At 43.0% G+C, this 21,788-nt stretch overlaps 1 protein-coding gene across 4 annotated transcripts in view; it reads right to left on the minus strand.

Annotated features, from left to right (window-relative positions):
• ZNF592 (zinc finger protein 592) overlaps positions 1-21,788 on the minus strand; it is a 65,126-nt gene that overhangs the window by 3,048 nt on the left and 40,290 nt on the right. For all 4 annotated transcript variants that reach the window (XM_075897462.2, XM_075897463.2, XM_006128023.5 and 1 more), the window contains 6 exons: positions 19,447-19,625; positions 15,703-15,879; positions 14,687-14,846; positions 8,333-8,608; positions 6,513-6,625; positions 4,626-4,761 (listed from right to left, as the gene is read on the minus strand). In XM_075897462.2, coding sequence (XP_075753577.1) covers positions 4,626-4,761; positions 6,513-6,625; positions 8,333-8,608; positions 14,687-14,846; positions 15,703-15,879; positions 19,447-19,625 — 1,041 coding nt within the window. The remainder of the gene's footprint in view (positions 1-4,625; positions 4,762-6,512; positions 6,626-8,332; positions 8,609-14,686; positions 14,847-15,702; positions 15,880-19,446; positions 19,626-21,788) is intronic.

The following is a 21,788-nucleotide window of genomic DNA, read 5'->3' on the forward strand; positions in this document are numbered from 1 at the left end:
CCTGGTGCTGGAACACATCTTGAATCTGGTATTTGCCCATAGGATTCCCACCCTGGGCAAAGTCTATTTAAGGAATGGAGAGCAGTCAGTGTTTTGTCTTCAGCTGGCTTTTGAAATTGTTTCCACACTCTAAAAGGATACATATGAAGAAACCTGAAAACAAAGAACTCTAAAGAAACAAAGAGCTGTAGACACAGGCCAGATTTTAAAAAAAATAAGCTGAAATAAGGGCAAGGGTGATGAATATATTTTGAAACAATTTCTCTTATTGTATCAGATTAATTGGCATGTTTTGTTTATTTTGTCTTAGTAACTTTGATCTGTCTGTTTTCACTTGCAATCACTTTAATTCTACATTTTATACTTCATAAAAACACTTTGATTTATTATTAAGCTCAGTGTAAATAAATGTTACTGGCGGGGTGGGGGAGGGGAGAGCAACCAGTGTGGACTTCTCACTTTCACTGATAAAGAGGGCTGACTTATGAACTGGGGGACACCAGAGCTTTGCCTCATCAGGAGAGGGTGCTGGGGTGTCCCAGAGGGCAGGTAGGGTGGGTTCAGTAGTATGATCAGCACATTGGGTGACAGTCCCAAGGGGACCTCTGTGATCCACCCCACCACAAGAGGGGACAATAACTTTTGCAGGGGGGCTACTCCATGAATTTTGTTTAAGTTCTCATGATGAAAGTGAGAGAAGGATACAGAAACCAGCTAGAAGGAGAGTAGAGAGAAATGAGATCAGAGATGGAAGACAGGGCTTGAGGAAGGGGGAGAAACTAGAACTTGATATGGAAGGCAAAGAGATCTAGAAGGGGGGTATAATGTGATCAGAGGAGGGAAGAGATATGCTAGTTTATCAACAGCATGTGGGATGGTCTGGCAGCCTGAGAAGTAAGGAGGACCATGGAGGAGGCTGAAACAGTTAAGGGAAGGGATGAGTAAGGCGTGGACACGGGTTTTGGTAATTGGACTTCTCTAGAGACATTGTTAAGGAAACACCAGCCTGACTGGGTGACTGGATGGATTGGAAAGGGGAAGAAGCTGAAGATGGCAGATGAATGGAAAAGGATAACACACCAGATGAGACTGGAAGGTAGCCTGCTAGACTCCTCAGCTGTGACACCTCTAGAAAGAAAAGCTCAGCCAGCAGCAGCAGCAGCAGCAGAGACAAGCAGTAGGGATGTGAAAGGTTAACCCGCAGAGGCTGGTGCAGCCCCCCACCTGACACAGGGGCTGCACTGGCGTTTGGAGCAGCCTCTGTCCCTGGCAGGCCCAGGCGCACACAGGCAGGGCCTGCTCCGGCTAACCAATTAAACGGGATTTTACATTCCTACCTGGCAACTAATCCTCTCCAACAAAACCCAAAATGGCAAAATCAAAAGCAAAAGAAACCAACAAAATAACTGTAGCACTAACATGCCATTTGCAGACCACCACACTGTTCATTTAAATCTTAAACTCTGCAGGGCAGGTCCTGTTTCTTATTCTACACTGATACTGTGTCTGGTACACAGGAGGTCTGATCTGCGTTGCAGTCCCTAGGCACTACCAAAATGCAAATAAAAAAAAACACCACAACTATAACTCAGCACAAATTTATCCCAGTTTAAGACTGTTTAAAAAATATGATATTGGTTGAATAATTTATACAACAGATTCCTCTAATTAGGAGAAATAAACAGTCCTTTCTATGATTCATGGATATTAGAAATATTTTAATAGGAAAAAGTCCTTATAAAAATGAAAGCGAGGGGAGAGGAAAATAATGGAAAAAATCGAATGAAACTATCTGTGGAAAATAATTTAGGATACACGTTTTTAAGGGACGGGAGTGACAAAAGAAAATCAACTGCACTTAAGATTGCACTGCAATATATCTGTGCAAGTAAAACAAACATAAAAAGCAATTCTGGGTTGCACAAACAGAAGCACTTCAAAATCAGGAGGTATGCGGCCTTTGTACAATCACTGTTGTAACATTTTCTTCAGAAAGGTATGGACAAACTGGAGGGAACTCAGAGAGAAAAAGGCACAAAATGTGCATGAGGCTGGAGATGGACTTTTGGAGGAAGAATTAACAAGAGGATCGGGCAAAATCTGGCCCACCAAGCCTTTTAATCCGGCCCCACTTCCCCTGCAGCACCACTCAAAGCAGCAGCTCACTGCTCCCTGTGGCTCTCTATGCTGCGGGGGAAGAAAGGAAGCTTTGCACACTGCTCCTGCCCCCAGCAAAATCTCTCAGCTGCCATTGGAAAGTTTCTGACCAATAGGAGTTGAGAGATTTTGCTGGAGTTGGGAGCAGGTAAGCACAATGTGTGTGCTCAGCACACACAGAAGGGCTAGCTAGCAGCTGTGTGCAGACGGGGGTAACTCAGGCTGTAGGGAAGAGGTAGCTCGAGGCTGTGGGCCAGGAGGGCTCCCCTGCAGTCTCTGTTCCCTGAGGGTTTTGCCAGCCATGGACTTGGATGCCCCACCCCTGTGGCTCTTACTGTGTGAGAAAAGGGGGCTGGGTGCTAAGGGGACCAGAAGCAGCAGCAGGAGAGATAGGAACCCCACCACTGCCTATGCCATGGCATCAGCCAGAGGAGCGGCTGTCCCGCACTGCCCATTTCCAGCTTCCCGCTTCCAAACCAGACAAGGGGCAGGGAGAAGGAGATGTGGGGAGTGTGGAACTGTCACCCTGAGTTGCCCCCCAAAACATTCCTGGTGCCCCTCAGCTCTGCCCATGGGCTCAGAGGGCTTCTGCCACACAGGGAGCACTGTGGCTCTGGGGAGCAAGATTTCAGCTCCTCAGCTCCTGCTTCAGCCCCACAGAGGGTGCTGGGTCTCAGGCGGTGGGTTTCAGTATCAGCAACCAGTGGTCCCCTGAAAGGGTTTGTGATCTCCATTGAGAACCCCTACTTTATATTTCACATGGGACGGGGTGACACACTCTCCAACCCTCACCTCCACCCAAGGCAGCATCTCCTCCTACCTCACGCTGGCGCTTCCCACCTCTCCCCTTGGCCTAAGACAAACTACCTGCTCTCCTTGACCAGCCACCATCTGCCCACACTCACCGGCCAGCTGCAAATAAGACCGGACTGGGACTGTGCTGATTGACCAACATGCAAGAGGAAAATATAGGACAATTTGCCCTTAAAAAAAAAAAAAGGACACCTGTGAGGGGGCTTAAAAATGGGACAGAGGGTCATCCTACTTTGGAGTGGAGGATGTTATAGACTAAAAGGTACAGTCATTAAAGAGACAGGTATCATTTACAATGATACACGGATATAGCAAAGAGATAAAATAAAGGGGCTTCTTAGGCAGAGATCTTAGACTCGGATGGGAGTGCTCAACTATCCTATTCATGGAGAATGTATGAGAGAAGTGTACAGTTACTGAGGCGAGATTGGTCTCTTCTGTTGACTTCTTACTTGAGCCACAAAACACTAAGTTTGCACATTTTAAACAGAAACGTCAGACGGTGCAAAAGTTGTGGCTCATATAGCATCCTTACAGTCAGAGGAGTAGCTGTGTTAGTCTGTAACTTTAAAAACAACGAGTTGTCTGTTAGTCTCTTACGTGCCACAGGACTACTCGTTTTTATAGCATCCTTAATTCATCCATAGGGCGCACACATTTCATATTTTGTATTATTGATTAGACTGTTAAAAGCTATTTTCCAGGATTTCCAATGTCGGAGAGTCATTACCCCATAAATGTATTAATATTTGCTTTCAACATTTGAGGTTTTAAAGATCAACCATTTTTAAGGGGTGACCCCCTCATCCCCAAAATATGAATGTGAATGATTGTTTATAAGGTGAGCAAAGGTATTTCACTTGCCCACTAGTTTGATTTCTCAAAAATAATTTTGAAAATGGCCGAACAGATTTTCACAAACTTTCCAGAAAAATTCTCCGTTTGGCAAAGACCCAGTACGGAAAATTTCAGCAATTGAGCAAAATTCTCCTTTTTTCCCCCATTAGAATAATACAGAGTGAAAATGGGGTTATAAATTTTGCTCCCTAATTCCCAGGGAGGGGAAGGGACAGAGCACAAATCAGGCGATTTGCGTGCTCCAGAAGTGCTGAAAAAGAGAAGGAGGAGCAAGTACATGGGGATCTGGTGCCCTAGTGCATAAGAGGCGCATGGGGCAGGGGAAGTAGATTGGAGCTTCACCTGTGGCCCCCCCCATGGCAGAGGGCTGCTGGAGACCACTGGAAGGCAAAGGAGGGCCATGAACACGGCCAACTCACTATTCTGATTGCCCATTGCTGATATAATTCTATATAAATCCTGTGAGTATATATCAGGGATGACTAAACTCACTGACCTTCTGAGCTGCATACGAGAACCTTCCAAAGTTTGAGCACCACGAGACACGCACAACCTGTCTATGGGGCACATGCTGGAGTGCAGGTCTTGTGCCCTGATGCCCCACCACCCTGCTGCAAGGCGGAAGCCCCAAGTTCTCCACACAATCTGGCAGATAAAGAATGGGGTGGGGTTTCCAATAAGCTGCACTTTAACTGTAAAAAAGCTGCTTGCAGCTCCTGAGCCCCAGTTTTGCTATGCCTGGTATATAGCTAAACAAGCCAACTACAATTATTTTTCAGTACAACCATGTTAATTACTTTTGTTGAGTTACTCCCCGGAGCTTTTTCATTGGACATCTGGGACAGGTCCGGGTTTTTAATGCCATGCATGAGATTGATGTGATTTTCCAGCATGGAAGGCTGAGGAAATGTTTGATTTTCATCTGTGCAGTACCTTAAAAACATACAAAAAAAAAGTTGCTAGTCAAGTGAGAAGCACATGGCTGCTGATCTAATTGCAGGCAGCTTCTTGGTAACGCAGAACTGTGAACCATAAAGAAATGTTACAGATTGGTCAGAATTCTGAGACTAAAAGCATCTATTAGATCATCTCCGAAGACGCAGGAGTGCTCCCTACTTTGTATTTACTGGCATTTATTATCATCTAATAAAATAAAGCAAGCAAATGGTCTGGGTAAGCACTTCATAGACTACCAAAACATGGAGATGGTATTATGAGCTTTTGTGGGCACAGCCCACTTCTTCAGATGACCGGAGTTATGACTAGAGGATAAAAAAAAACCCTTGAAACAAATAGAAGGGAAGGGCAGGGGGGAGGGGGAGGAGAAAGATGCTCTGTCACCCACCCCCCTACCTCTATACATAAAGTATCAGGAGAAAGGGTGCTAAACCTGAGCAGATAAAGATCAAAGTCGGTGAATGGATTGCTGAGGGAACAGTCTCAAGCACTTACAAGGTGCTGACAGTTTTGTCAGTGCTGGAACGGATATCAGTGCTGTGATGCCCAACGTTGATCTAGGTGGGGTAGTCAACACTGTTCTTGAAGATTTTGTGCCGAGACACAGTGATGACAGCTGTAAGTCTGCCTGCTTTAGGATCTTTAGACCTTCGCCTAGCTCCGGTACCAGAGGTATTTGGATAGTCCTTGGGACTATGTCCCCTCTTTGCACATGTTAGATTAGTCTATACCACCTCACACACATCCTGGTTAGTTATACGTTATTTCATTTTTCCCCAGAGTTCTGTTCACTGATGCTAAGCTACACCCCACAATAGCCTAACTGGGCATAAGCAGGTAAGAAACTTGTCAAACTCAAGGTTTCTTCACCGAAAAGTACCTAGAAAGCTTGTCTCCAAAATAAAAATAAACAAAGGTACAGATCCAGTTAAGGAAGTGGGATAAAATAATGGTTAAAGATTTTATAACTTGCAAAATCATCCTATAAATACTCCTAGCTGAAATGTGTAACTTTGAGAGCACTCCTTATGTATAAGATGAAGGCAACAGTGCTGCATAACACAGCTTCCTGAAGACTGGTTTTGTAACTGAATTTTTCCCTGTACTACAGTACTATTGGGTTTTTGCTAGAAACCTGACTGATCTTGGCTATTTGGAAGTTTCAGAGGGGTAGCCGTGTTAGTCTATAAAGGAAAAAGCTTAAAAAACAACAAATAGTCCTGCAGCACTTCAGAGACTAATAATGTAGCTGGTAGCACGAGCTTTCATGGGCAAAACCCACTTCAGATGAATCAGATTAAGGGGTCCAGGTTGCAACTATTCATTGCTTCTTATGTTTTTCCTGGCTATTTTGTCTCCTGACTATATTTCGTAATGAACCAAAGGGTGGCCAAACAATTGACCATACAATTTATCAACAGGAGAATCAGGTCCAGTGTTTCACTGGCCATTCAGCAGGTGCATGTGGCTGTACTCTCAGATGCATCAGCAGAACTCAGTTTTAAACCTCACCCCAAGTTTCCAAGAACACTATGTAATCAAAACCAAGGACCTATCTTAGCCAAAAAGCCACTCGTGTCTAACCAATTCCTCCTCTTATTCTCCTCCAGCATCATTTGCATGCCGGAGTAGGCAGGAGCAGATATTATTTATTACAAAGAGCTTTTGAACTTTAAAGATGGTCTAATCTCTGGATCTAAGCTTGGAAAGCAGCACTGGATACTCACATGCAAGTGTAAACTTTCTTTGCTGTGTCATGATTATTGCGAATGTGTCTGCGCAGACTGCTGAAATCGTTGAACGAATGCTCACACTGCCGACAGGGATATCTCTTCACGGACTAGCAGAGGAAGAGAGAGATCTTTTAACCACAGAAGACAGCCAGCGCCTTTTGTCTGCTTGACTCTAATGAAGGGAAGAATAGCAAGGGAGCAGCACTGTGCTTACATCCAGAGAGAAACCCTTTAACAGAGATACCTCAAAAAACAATTTCAAGATTGTGGGGATCCCCCGGTTAGTCAGCCTGACAGTGTTCTGTCCTCATTGATCTCCCCTTTAAACAGGCAAAGATCAGAAGCAGCTCAAGAACAACCTTGATCTTTGTTTTTATTAATTACTCCTGAATACCAATCTCTCTTTGTTTCTTGGTGGTAAGAAGAGAGCGCCTCATACTCCTGAGGAAGGGGGGGGGTCTGGATTATAGTTTCCTCCTTAACAACAGAAGATGGCCCCTACTGCTGAAGGAGGAAGATCTGGTGTAATTAGAAGACCTGAAGGGATAGAAGACAATTATCTGCAAATCCAAACAGCCACCTTGGCGTCAAGAGAAGCAGCATTGGCAAGACTCAAATCCACCTACTCATTCTCTTCTCCCAAGAGCAGGCCCGAGGTAGCATTAGAATCATACAGAGAGCCATTAATAACCTCCAAATCCCCCTACACATTTATTTTCTACCTGGCATCCTCTGCAGTGTAAACCGCTGCATATCATCTGCATTTAGCAGTTACATCTCATCACATACATGCATTTGCTCATTTCTAGAAAACAACCGTCCCTACCAATAATATTCAATACTTAATGAGAACTTCCATCCCCCACCACTCCCATTTTCCTCTTTGTATTTATGAAATGGGACAATCCAGACTTCAATGGCTGCTGATCACCGAGCTCCAATTATGAGCAACTCAGCACTCTTGAGGTATTGAGAGTTTGGCTGTGCAAGAAAACCTGGTCTATGTTTTGTCAAGGAGCCAGTGCTAGTCCCGAAAAGCCCATTCTGAGCCCAATCTGCAAAACCATATGTCAGTGTGACAAGATTTTAGGTACCCACAAATCAGAAAATTCAGATGTATGGTTCCTATAGCAACCTCACCTCTGCACTTTGCACAAATTCCTCACAACAGCCTCTCTTAGCGTGAGATCCTAACAGTAGATAATTCCCACTACTATATAGCAAATAATAAAGGATGTCAAGGAAGAGCAATTTTTCCCTTCATCTTTAAATGGATATATGAATGGAGGCCTGTCTTCACCTAAACTACAATGTACTTTCAATTACTTTTACTCTTATTGCTATCTGTGCTATGCTGAGTTGGTTAACAGAGTGGAACTGCTATTTTCACAGCCAGATCACAGTACAAAGCAAAGTATATTGGCAGCTGCGGAGGGAATCAGCAAGCACAATTCAACAGCCATCAGTACAAAGGATGGAATCCCAGCCAATGTTGCTGTCTTCACTGTGACTGGAACAGATACCGCTCTCCAGTCACTTGCATGCAGAAAAGGAACCTGGATATGACATGCATTGAGGGAAGGAGCTGAGGAAAGATGACATGCCAAAAAATAGATCATGCCATTCAAGAAGACCTGCTATGCTTGCAGCAGGTCAAATCAAGGTATTTTTTCTGGCTGTGCTCTCACTCCAATAGGGCTGGTGAACAGCTATTGGGTTTCTATATGATTGCAATATTAATGACTGGTAGTTCTATTGCCAAAAGCTCATAAACAGGAAGAAACATGCCTGAAAGATTTCATTTGGCTCCTTACCTTTCCATGGCTTTTCTTCATATGGGATACATAGTTTTCCCGATCAGGGTTCCACTGAGAACACTCCCTACAAGTCCAACCAGCACTTTTCACATTGAGTTTTGATTCTGAGTTGTCTTCCGCCCTTGTGTCCTTCCTTGGCGAAGAGGTATGGGAAGTACCATTGGCTACTGACAACTCCTTTGGTGGTGTAACAACCTGGCTGCTAGATGTTGTCTCGGGCTTCTGCCGAAGGTTAGAGACATCCTCAGGATTTGGGGGGACCCCATGAACAGCCTGATTAGCAATAAGGGAATAGAGCATCAGAATCAAACACAGTTCAAATAACATAGCACTAAGGTACTCCTAAATCCTCACCAAGCTTCTGCCCTTGAAATAAGCTATAAAGTTCTGCCTGACAGAAGAGTTGTTCGAGAAGCATTGCTAATAATGTATGATATTGTATATTTGGCTCCCCATCTTGAGATCACAACATGCTTTATGAACATGAATTAATCCCTGTTCCCCTACTAGGTAGGTCAGAGTATTTCTACCATTTTTAATATGAGGAAATTCAGACACACAAGTGCAGTGACTAGAGTGTGGAGCCAGTAAAAGAACCCAGATGTCATAACTCCCAATCTTGTGCCTTAATCATTCAAAGGCATGAAAGGTCTTCAAAAAATTGATTCCATTGTTTAATCTGCAAGCAGGACATATCATGAAAGGTTGACTCTCTGATTAATTCCCTTATTCCGTACAAAGAATCAAACCAGGCAGCTGCTGTAACTTCTGGATTGATAACCAGGGCCCTGTCTTGATGAGCAAAAAGAGTGTGATTTTCAATCATGTTAGTTCAATAAGCCAACTTCATATGACTAAAAAGCCCACTTCAATTCAATTCTAAGTCTCAACTAAGGCACACAAAGTCATTAATAAAAGACAACTGGTTAAAGCATGAGAATTAGAATCAGGAGGCCTGGATGCTATAGCAGGATCTGCCACAGACAAGTCGCTTGGCTTGGAATTTTTCAAAAGGAGTTGGATACCCTTTGAGACTTTCATGGGGTGGTTGAAAATAACAGCCTTATCCACTGTCATGCCTCAGTTTCCACAGCTGTTAAATGATGATACTAATATTTACCTGCATCACAGGTAAACTTTAACCCAGTGTCTGCAAAACATTCATTTTCAAATGAAAGGTGTAAGGGAAGAGCAAAGTATTACTCATGAATGTTTTACTCTATTGGGGAGTGAACTACCCATTTATTTGCCTTCCAAGGCATGGCTATAAACAAAATGAAGAAAAGGACTTCAAAAACTCTGGCAATGTTCTTTGCTATAAATAAATGGTCCAGATTCACATTTCTCAATGGAACTTTATCTATAAAAGAGACTGTTACATGGAAAACAATGAGGTTTTCATGGCTATAAAACTGCTTCTGAACTTATTGGGATAGTACAAATATTGGCATGTAAATTAAGAAATAATAAAACAAAAATGCTTCTTTACAGATCATGTAGTCTCTCTCAGATTCAGCTGCAAGACATTCTGTGGTGGGATAATTTCTTTACCAATAATGTTATTTCTAGATAGCCATCTAAGATAGTGGTGATCAAATCTCATTTTCTTGATATAAACAGAATGCTGCTTTGAATTGATCAAAACCACCCGAATCAAAACTTTGTTCAATAGCTTCTTCATTAGTCAAAAATTTTCATTAACATTTTTCAAAAAAAGTTGACATTTTATTGATAAAAACCTTAAATCTTTGGTTTTCAGTTGCTGACTTGTTTGTTTTTAGGTTTTTTTAATTAAAAACAAAAAAAGTGAAAATATGATGTTTTTAAAATTCAAACTTATTGCAGAAAGATTTTCATCCAGCTCTTAAGGAAGAAATGAACAACCCCTACAGCATGAACAACATGGAACAGCTTGACAGGTGTAGTATAAGGCCGGGGATTTGGCACTTGCCATGATGAACTAATACAAACAAAATGTGATGAACCAAATCCCTTCTTTTATGTAATATCTATTCATGTAATGTACAAGGAAAATAACCACAGAAAATATAAAATACTGCTAGAAATAGAAATGTTTCTAAGTGGAATGTATTTCACATTTTTCAGTCTGTCCTCAAAAAAATCTTTAAAAGCCTCCTCCTTAGTTACACGTGAAGTATTTAAACACTTACACTTTCCTTTGCTTCAATATAAAACTGCCAACCCAACCCCAAGTTTTAATTTATTTTTTTAAATTAGCTTGTCTCAATAGATAGAAAAAACAATAAAACGGGTACTTAGCTAGCTGTTTAATTACCAAATATACCAAAAAAATGTCAGTGATGTAAAAAGAAGTTACTGATCTTATCTGGTAACTGGAGTTTTTTGAGAGGCTGGGTTAAGACATGCAGAGGCACTAAACTATGTCAAGTGTGAGAGGCTCCTTAGCATCATCAAAAATGGATATTATTCTAACAGAAAGGACAATGAAAACAGAAATGAGAAAGTTTTATATTTCCATATATATTGGTACACAGGGGAGGATGCAACTAAAAACTAGTAATGGGTTTGTATTTAAGAGGTCCAGCATAATCTGAGGCCTAAAGTGTGGTAGTCGGCATGCCTTCTTTGCATCCGACACAGGAAAATATTTGCTTGCAGTGTGTTAATCTATACCCGTGCTCCTCCTCTCCTCATGTTGGACCAAGGGCAGAAAGGGCAACATGGGCCAAGAGCCAGGAAGTTCTCTCTCTAGCATAAGTGTACATCATCTGAAGCAGAAAGGAGGGCAGGTAGTGGAATGCAGATCATGAGCACAGAACTCCAGTTGCTGTAAATGGTAAGTAATGCCACTGCTGTAAGTGCCCATCCCTATGTCTATTCCACTGTGGGTGACCGACAAGCTGTCCACACTGAGAAGGCTGTGAGGACCTATGCAGTATTGAGGATTCAAGGGCCACCTACTGAAAGGATACACCAGCTGCAGAGGCTTGCATAATGTCTTGTGAAAGCATGTATACAGCTCCATATTGCTGCTTCCCAGATGTTAGTGAGTAGCACTTCATGAAATGAGGCTACAAAAGCTGCTCTGACTCTGGTAGAGTGGGCCCTCTTGCCTTGAGGGGGACAGGATAAGCTAAGTGATCGCACAGAACAATAGCTTGAAATCCACTTGGAAAATCTCTGAGAAGAGATCCCCTGTTTCTTCATTCATTCTGCCAATCCAGGCAATTTAAGTGATTTTTTTAAATGTAACATTAATGCCCAGCACAAACCCAGGGAATACAGTCTCTTCTCCTTCCCTTCGTGTGACTTGGGCAAAGAGGTGTATTGTCTGATTTAGATGAAAGGCTGAAGAATTTTGATGGCATAGATCACATTAGTGAATGTGCAGTTAAAAGAGCCTCTGATTTGGTGGCTGGAGTGGTTGGGTCCAGTGATGAAATTGCTTGTGTAGATGTGTAGGCAGAGTTGGCATTGGGGCGGATTGCATGGGTGGGTTTCTGGATGATTATGATGGAGGAGTGTTGCATGGTTACTGGAAAGAATTTGTTTGAGGTCAGGGGGTTGTCTGTAGAGACTGTCCAATTTGGTTCTACTAGACTATAAAAATAATGGTTTGGAAAGTTAATTAATGCAAGTTAAGATCCCATGTGGGAGCGCTAATGTGACTGTAGTGAGGCAGCTGCCCCATTCTGGCTGGGAAGGGGTTAAAGCAGGCTGGAGGGAGCCTGCACAGAACCCCGACCCATCAGGGAGAGGCTTTTAAGAAGCCAGCAAGAGGGCAGCGTGCTGGGGCAGTGCTGTATACAAGGAACTGCTCAGCAGAGAAGAGTTGGGTCCTAACTAGGTAGGGTGCAGGACTGGTTCTGGGACTGGATACAATGACCTCTTGAGGTACTTTCCAGTTCCTGCATTCTAGGATTCTATGACAACAATCAGGAGAGCAGTAAATAATGAAGAGGACAGATCACTTATTCAGAGTGATCTGGATCACCTTGTAAGCTGGGCACAAGCAAACAAGACGCATTGTAATACGGCTAAACATAAATGTATACATCTAGGAGCAACGAACGTAGGCCATATTTACAGGGTGGGAAGTAATGACTCAGATTTGGCCTTGTGGTGGGTAATTAGCTGAACCCGTGCCCTCAGTGTGACATGGTGCCCAAATAGCTAATGCACACCTGGGATGGATAGATGGGGAGGGGGAGGAAGAGAGGTGTGGAGGTGTGATTTCCAATTAAAGTGTACTGCTGATTCAGGATGCTGTGTGTGTGGATCCTATAGTCCCTCACAGTCAATATAGATTTAAGGAGGTCTTCAAAGCACAATTTAAAAACAGTCCTGGGGAAGGGAGCCTCATCTTAGGGGGTCATGGCAGGGCCTAGAGGATCCAGAACCTTCTATCGGGGATGACATCTCTTAGAAGAGGTTTTGACAGTCCTTCCCCATGTCGCATTTTCCCGAAGAGGAAAATGTGGGGTCCCGTTCCACTGGCTTGTGCTGCCAGTACCATCTCTGTGGAAATGCGTCTGGTAGAACATCCCTCATAGCATTCATGGACCAACGGTTTGAGAATCTAGCAGGTAAGGACCAGGACCAGGAGCACTACGAGGCAATGCTCTGGATCTAGAAGGATGACTATACTCTCTGAAGTACAGTCATCAATGTGAAAACTCTTCTCCCTGTTTACTTGCAGCTGGCATGGAAAGGCCCTTGGAACTCAGTGTTTGCTTATGTGGGGACAGTATGTGGGACAGAGGGAGCATGTGGTTCTCAGATATCCAGGCCCTGGCTTCTCTCACCCCTTGGTCCGTACCAATGGTTCTGCTCCTGTCAACAATGTCAATGCAGAGGCACCCTTACTCTTTGGAGTCCATGTTATTACCATGACCCCTAACAGGCTCTTCAGCCTCCCAGAACTGGGTGTGAAAGGGTTGGGTCAACAGTCCTTCTCAGAGTGAGATCTCTCTCTAGGCTTCTGAAAGTGCCCCCCACCCTTACTGTACACCCAGGAACAGTCTTAGTGCTACCTTTCTGTGCCCCTGTATGAGATGTGGGAGAGCTAGGCTTTGCCCCACATGCAAGGTGGGGTTTACTTGAACTGAAGCCTCATAGTATTCTCTGTTAGAGGTCTTCTACATCTGAACGCCTGTGGATTGGGAAAGGATGGGAGATATGGCTTTCAGGAGATGTATGAGCTTCTCCAAGATAGAAGAGGCTTCCCTGTAGGTAGCAATTTACTGAAAAGAAATGGGGACAGGAGATGCCCTTCTTGAAGGTCAGATTCCTGGGCATAATCTGCATCCCACACCCAAGGAGGGAGGGGATGGAAGCAGACAGAAAGGAGTTGTTCCAAATGCTAACCAACCAAAATAACTAACAAAAGATTCTGTTTTACAATATTTACAGGTTCGAAGGTGGCGGGACAGTTCTGTGGACACTGGAAGGTTCCATCTGAGATCATGGTGTGGCAGAAAGGAACCGGAGAGGCAATCAGGCCCTACTTAGTCCTGAGTATGAGGAGAGAAAGCACACAGGTGTAGACCAAAGACAAATCTCACCAACAGAAAGCAAAAATTTTCAGTATCAGGTTCACAAAGCACTCTCACAGTGGAATATACAAAGAGGCCAGTATTTGAAGGAGTACTCTGTCCAATTCTGGGAGCTGCACTTTAGGAAAGATGTGGACAAATTGGAGAGTCCCAAGGAAAGCAACAAAAAGGATGATGGGTTTAGAAAACCTTACCTATAAGGAAAAGTCTTTAAAAAAGGGTATGTTTAGTCTTGGGAAAAGAAGAGTGGGGAGGGCGGGACCGATGAACCTTCAAATAAGTGAAAGATTGTTATAAAGAGGATGATGATAATTGTTCTGCACATCCACTGCAGGTAGAGCAGTTTGTAATGGGCTTAATCTGCAGCAATGGAGAGTTGAGATAAATAGATAGGAAAAAATTCTAATTCTAAGGATAGGCAAAACACTAGAACAGGGAGGTTCAAGGGAGGTTGTGTGATCCCCGTCCTGGAGGTTTTAAAGAACAAGTTGAACAGACACCTGTCAGGGATGGTCTACTTTTAATTGTTCCTGCTTCAGCACAGGGGACTGGACTTGATGACCCTCAAGTTCCCTTCTGAGCCTACATTTCTATGATTATAGAACATCTCTACTATGAAATGTACTAGTGTTACCCAAACTTGTATAGAGAATTTTTACTTTACTCCACCATGCCTCCTGGCAAAAATTGCAAACATAAAACAAAACTCCACCACTTCTTCTAGCTCCTGCCCTCTGAGTCATTTCTGCCTGTATACAGACACACACAAAAACAGGGCTCTATGCTGTCAGTAAAGTCAGATTCAGCTACCTACCTTGACATGCTGCATTAACTGCTGTTTCTGCATATACACTAATTGACACTGCGGACACTTAAATACTCCCACCAACAGCTTGTTGGCATTCTGCTGGAAGTGCTCTTGGAGCAGCTTCTTCTTGTTAAAGACAGTCTCACAAGAACATTTGTAGATAACCCTGGAACAATTTTAAAAAAATAAAATTCATGCTCAGTTTATGAACTAGTTTGAAAAGACCTTAGGCAAAAGAAATCTCAGATTCAATCTTGGAAAGGGAAGCTATTTATCAGAGAATGGCCTTCTCTCAATGAGCTGCCTGCACATACCCAGGTGTTCTGCTTATACGCTCAACAAGCAGCAGAGGCCCCAGAACTATTTCAAGTAATTCGTTGGAAGGGCTGAATGCATCAGGCACATGTTAGGTGTTCTAAAAAGAGGACCCATTAAGCCCTGTCTGGATTGGGAGGGGAACCACGGATGTACAGAGGGAATTTATTCAGAGAACATGTTACTTCCCACCAATCTGCTTCCCACACCCCCAAGCTCTTTCAGCCATGGCTAGAGGGGAAGGAGGAAAGGCTGCAGAATGAACAACAGAGGAGAGTTTCTCCTGCTTTTGTAGGCAATGGCACCCCCATCATCCAGATGCCAAAGGAGCCAGCTATAGTGCAAACTCCTTGCCACTAGATGCCACTCTTGTTCATGGGCAGGCAGAAGGTCACAGTTGAGAGTCCCTTGCTGGAGCTGCTCACTCTCTCCCTATCCCTCCATCTCCAATCTAAAAAGGCTCTGAGTTCAGGGCAGGAAACTTTGGCTTGGCAGAGCCTGAGTTCCCGGCTAACAGCAAAAGTAGCAGCTTTATCCTCCTCTTCTTTCTCCGAGTGTGACAGGTAAAGGAAGGAGAAGAAGAGGAGGAGACGTGGAAGTGGGAGAGAATGTCAGTTCCAGAGTCATCCAGTGGCTAACACAGTCTGCACAAAACATCCAGCAAACCGTAAAGTGAGCAAATGCTTCCAAACGCTCAGGGCACTTACTGAGTAGTCTTGTGAGGCTCTTCTGGATGCTGGCTAGTAATATGAGCAGTGGTGCTGTCTGCAGATTTGAAGGCCATTGGACAGAAAGAACATTTGTGGAAGACTTCGCAGTGTTTCTCGTGAATGTGCACTTTCAGCATAGCTAGCGACATAAAGACAACGCCACAGTGGATACACCTGGAAGGCAGAGGGGTAAAATAAATCTGCATTACAAACACCAGGCATCTCTTCTCTGCAACTTCAAATGGAAACACAAGAGTGAAGAGCACCAGGATACTGTGACAGCTCTCATACGACCTCTTCAGTAGTGGTCTCCAGTAAGGGGCAGTAAGCAGAAAGTCAAAGGAATTCATGAATCATACAATGCTGTGGAATGTCCATCATTTGTGAGAAAGAAATAATGCAAAAGGGGCTTAGAGAAACTAAGAATACAGGGAAGAACAAAATGTGATTCAGCTTAGAAAAATGCAACTAATAAATCTGGAGAAAATGATCCATATCACAGCTTGTCACAAGAAACCTAAGAGAGTAAAAAACAGTAAACACCACTACAATGCAGCTCAATCTGGCAGTAATAAAAGGTATTTTGGTTTTCAGTTGGAATATCATATGTCCCCACCTATACAACTCTGAAGAGACTGTCTCTAGTATTGCACCAGGCACTTCAGTACCAGCAACATGGACACAAACTGAGGGAGAAAAACAAAAATACTGAAGAGGTTGAAATGACTGGGAAGGCACAGGTCTGCTGGAAAAAGAGCAAAGATCAGCCTCCAGGGACAGTACACCCAGCCCACCTCTCTGCATCTGACTTTCTTCACCACTAAGGCTATGGCTATAGTACAATGCTTACACTGGCAAAGCTGCATCCACACAGCTTTGCCAGTAGTACCAGGCATGAACAACTGTGTGTGACAACCATAGGGCTTGTCTATACTTACAACACTATCTGGGTGCAGCTGCTCTGCTGTAGCACTTAGTGAAGAGGCTACCTACGCCAATGAGGAGTCTCTCTTATTGGCATAGATACGCCACCTCCTGGAGAGGGGGGCAGCTATGTGAGTGGGAGAAGCCCTGTCAGCGAGACAGCACTGTTCACACTGGGCGTTTGGTCAGCATGAGTCGGTTGCTCAGGGGTGTGGAAACTGAGGTAAGTTGGAAGTGCTGATCAAGCCTAACTCTGTCACTGGAATGCCAGCCTCCAGCAGCCTCTCCTAACTCCCACCACTTCAAATAAACCAGGCTATGACACCGTCTGATCTGTTCCTCTGCACTGCTCTGGAAACCGCATCCACTCAGGTTTGGCGTCAGGTATGTTATGTGTAGACCCTGGCCCTAACAGTGGTTGTGTGTATGTATTTCCCAGGTTTCTTCATTTTAGAAAAGATCTCTAACACACCAGCAGGAAACAGGATCTTCACAGCACTGACCAGCCACTCAAGGGCTTGTGGAAATAGCTCTCTCAAAGCTCCTCATCTGCAGTGCACAAGAATGCTGCTCAAGTAGATACAAGCAGCCAATGTGCTGTGACCACTGCTTTTCAAGTTGGATAGTCTTGGCTCGTTGTTTCCCAATCCTCTTATCTGCTTGTTGTCTCCATCTGTTGTCTCGTCCTGTTTTTGGATTTTTAGCTCCATGGTGTAGGAATCCTCTTTTTGTTCTGGTCTGATGTGTACAATGCCTAGCGCGATGCATTCTTGGTTTATGATTGAGGTTCTTAGCTGCTAATTTAAAAATCCCTTGTAGTGGGCCTCAACATCAAAGAAGGGGTAGGGATTCACACAGAACTAACAGCAACAATGGTGACCTCACTGCTCCCCTGTACTTTCACAAAAATCCTGTTCTTTCTAAAATGAACTGCTTAATCAAAGATTTTCCTCTAGAACACAACACAAATGATGCTGCCATACAAAATCCCCTTCACAGTGGTAAACATGGGAACAAGGGGATATTACCACAAAGCATCTACAAAAGGCACATGCATTCAGGAAGCAATCCAAATGTCACACTGGAGAACAAAGGTAGGTGATGAAACATGCTATTTGACAGCTCTCTGTTCCAGCTTTCCAGTTATGAGAAAAATTACAATTATTTGTTCCTTTTTGTAATAAATTTGAAATTGTTACCAGTACCCTGTGAATTCCTGCAGCCCTGAAAACAACAGCAGAATTCACCCCCCCGTCTCAGAAGTGTGATTCAGAATCTCACAGTTCATTGTAAAGTTTTTGGCCCTCCGGGTTGCAAAAGAAAAAACACAATCTCTCTACTATTATCTTAATAGGCTTTCAACTTCAACATTTAAAAGAGTGGCATATTCCTGAAAAATAGTGTGAACAGATAGTGCAAAATAAATTGAATTTAATATGAAAACAGCAGAGGAATGCAATGGATTACTATTTACTTTTATACTTAATTCAGTAAAAATCTTTATTTTATAAATTTATTGGCATCAGTTACAGAATTTCCAGAGTGCTGTAGAATCTATGGACTCTAGATCCATGAGGCCACAGAGTACACAAAATGTTGTATACTGCAAGGCATGCTAAATTTCATAGAACAAGACTTTCTACTATATTCTTGCAATCCAAAGGGACTTGAAAGCCATCAGATTTGTCTAGCTGAGAATTCGTCTAGCATGGGGGAGCTTGCAGCTGGCATGAAGATATGTACCTGGTTTCTATGTGAACCACTCAGCCCATATGAATGAAAGGAGGTAGAGAGGGGGCATGACTAGGATACTGCTGCATCTGGCACTTTATGATCTGTCTGGTACCACAGTTAGCTTGTCTGAAGTATGAGCGGCTCTTAGATTACTCTAACCTACTCCAGGAGTGGTACAGATATGCAAAAATAATCTGGGTAACAAAGAAAAACCCACACAGGCCTATGCCAGCCAATCTGTGCTACAGACATCTGGTTTAGGGCTGGGTGGGTCATTCCCAGAGTTCAGGCTTCATAAGGCTGAAACAGCCCTGCAGCCTGAGTCAGCTGGCACAGACCAACCATGGGTTTTTCTTTGTTGTGTAAACATACCTTCAGGAAGCTGTAATCAGCTCCTGGATACACACTTCATTGAACCAAATGGATCTTACAATCTTGCAAATATCTGTGTGGTACGTATCTGAAAAACAAAATTCTTCAGCAGATTTGTGGAAGATCCTTATTTTGGAGAACATGGCTGTGATGTTAAATTCCCTAGTTATAGAGATAGCCAGGTATTATTGTTGAAAGCACATATCTTTCTAAATAGAAAGCTGACGGTAAAAAATAAATTTGAGCTTGAGTGGGACTGATGCTTCCAGGTATAACACTGGAAAGATTTCGGGGCCAATGTTTTCAAAAGAGCCAATTTATTTTCTTTTGAAGTGAGCTCAAATTCATTTCAGTGCTCAGAAATGATTTCCAATAGCTTTGATTTACTGTCATCTTTGTCTCATTACATATTTTTAAACCTGTTTTGCTTCTTCAGAATGCTTTCCTTAGTTGAGTTGTGCGCGCAATTATGAACCCAAATAAACAGGCTTTATCAATTTTTCAAACTGGTGGCAGGAAGTGATCTTCATGATATTAATATATTAAAAATCTTTTAATGAGATTCTGGATTCAGCTTTTGTAACCCCTCGCACCTCAATCTGCCTAATTTTCTCTAACAGATCATGAAAAATCTGTCTTCTTTCCAAAGAGCTGACATGGGATTCCATTTTTCCTCACATTCCCAGACAGACCCTTTGAAGCAGCACAAACCTGTAGCCAACTTTGCGAGAGTAATGTAGGCAATTCTCCTTGACATGGGTTTGGAAATAGGCTGATCGGCACAACGTTCCACACTCTGGGCAGCAGTAGGGGGACTTGTGAGTATGGATTCTTTGATGAGCACAGTAGCAGCACTGGTTAGGCAGCATCATCTGGCACACTTGACAAGTCTGGAGAAAGAAAATAAAATCATTAACCATTTATTCTACACAATTGTTTTCTTAGGTGCTCTAATTTAATCCTAGAATCATTGGGATTGGAAGGGAATTAAACGATCCCTGGTTTTGCCTAGTATCTCTCTACTGATAGAGATTCCACTGGCCCTTGGCCACTTCTTCCATTGTCAAGACGATTACAGTGGGACCGCCCATTCCAAGACCATGGCTTCTTGTGTCACTCAATTCCTCAAAACCCATGAGACAGAAATGTTCTATATTTAGGCTCTTCCTCAGAATAAGCTATTTTGCAAAATTTCTGCAAAAACTTTTCAATCATCTTTTGAATAGGTGGTGAGGAGGAGGAGTAAAAGAATTAATCGTTCCCATTATAAAAATACCTTGCTTTTAAAGACCGCTCTAATGCTGAAGTCACTTGGGTAAAATGTTGGAATTTGGTAGAGAAATACAGGCAGTCCCCGGGTTACATGGATCCGACTTACATCGGATCCCTACTTACATCGGATCCCTACTTACAAACGGGGTGAGGCAACCCCGCACTAGCTGCTTCCCCCCCAGCAGACCACTGAGACGCACCACGGTCCCGCCGCCCGCGTCCTCCGCGGCGAGAAAAGCCGCTCCGCATCTCCCTGGTCTGCAGGACTGAGGGAAGTGAGGTGTGGGAGAATAAAACTGAGCTCTGGATAAATGTTTGGCTAGAGTTTCCCCTACAATATGTACCAGTTCCGACTTACATACAAATTCAACTTAAGAATAAACCTACAGTCCCTATCTTGTACATAACCCGGGGACAGCCTGTAGTGATCACAGAGAAATGCATTTGAATGTCTCTAGGAAAACGGCTCTAGACTTTGACAATTATGAGCCTTCAGAAATTACCTACCATACATGCTGTACAATGTGCAAGGTTTTCTTACTAATCTTGTACAGCGTGAAACTAACGAAGGAAAGAAAGTACACACATGCAAGAGTAACTGGGCTACACTTTGAAGGAGCCCCCTTTCCTCAGTTTCTGCAGATGTTATGGAGCCTAGCACTCCTGGCTGTGCATCTGGAAAAAAGGAGCACTATTGTGTGTGTGTGTGTTTAGAAGCACAGGTGTGCAGGGAAATTGCCAGGAGTTTGCTATGTATGTTTTCTACACAAACATGGTTTCAAACTCAATGGCTCCAAAACGCCTCAACTCCAGGCTCCAGCAACCCCAACTCCTCTCATTTCCCCCAACAGACTCAAGGACAGATGACAACCTGCTCAGGAGAAGAGCTGGGAAATGCCTTAGCATGTGTACAGCTTTGGTAGATGTCTGCCATGCAGAGCTCTGCTATGTTATATTTAGTGGCTCGATATGCCTATGCTTCAAGCTGTTTAAGATTCAACTTCATAACATGCTTGGGAGTGTTCTGACTGAGTCCAGCTAAATTACTTTAGACTATTGAATTCTTATTTTCTAACCATTTTTAAAAAAAGCCTTGGAAACACCATGAAAGAAAAAAAAAGTGACATGAAACATTAAAAGGACACACTGAAATTCTCATAAGTAGGCCTGGAAAAACTCTTTCAACAAGTTGGCCATAATTTTGAAACACTGTTTATATTTTTACCCAGTTAAATTGCCAAAATTAAGCAAAATTATTGGTTTTAAGCTTTTATTATTTTTATCAATTTAAATGTTCATTGTTGTGGGAAATTATGGGGAAGTAAGAATTAGTTAATAAGTTAAAACGGACAGCTAACACACAAATTGTCAACACGACTTGTCAAAATACATAGAATAATTTTCCCTAAATCAAAGTTCTCAAGCAGCATTTGTCTTACGTTGCGTGTCTGTAAATTACAATAATCAATGGAAATATTTTTATTGATTTGTGCGTGTAAAATGAAACTGACCTTTATAGACATTTACTAACAAAAATCAAATGCTTCCAAGACTAGTTATAAACCAGTACACACCTCAAGTTCTGGCTACACACACTGCCTTAATCCTGCCTCCTTGTGGGTGTGTATGGATCTGTATTTATAGTACCACAAGCTATTTCTACAATACAACATACAATTGTTTTTTCCTGCGTCCTTAGATACAATGTGCAACATTAGTTTTGTGTATGTCAGAGTCCTTGGTACTATAGATTAACTATAAAGTGCAACAATAGTGAAAAT

The sequence above is a fragment of the Pelodiscus sinensis genome, chromosome 14 (assembly GCF_052426305.1).
Source record: "Pelodiscus sinensis isolate ZL-2025 chromosome 14, ASM5242630v1, whole genome shotgun sequence".
Taxonomy (NCBI): domain Eukaryota; kingdom Metazoa; phylum Chordata; order Testudines; family Trionychidae; genus Pelodiscus; species Pelodiscus sinensis.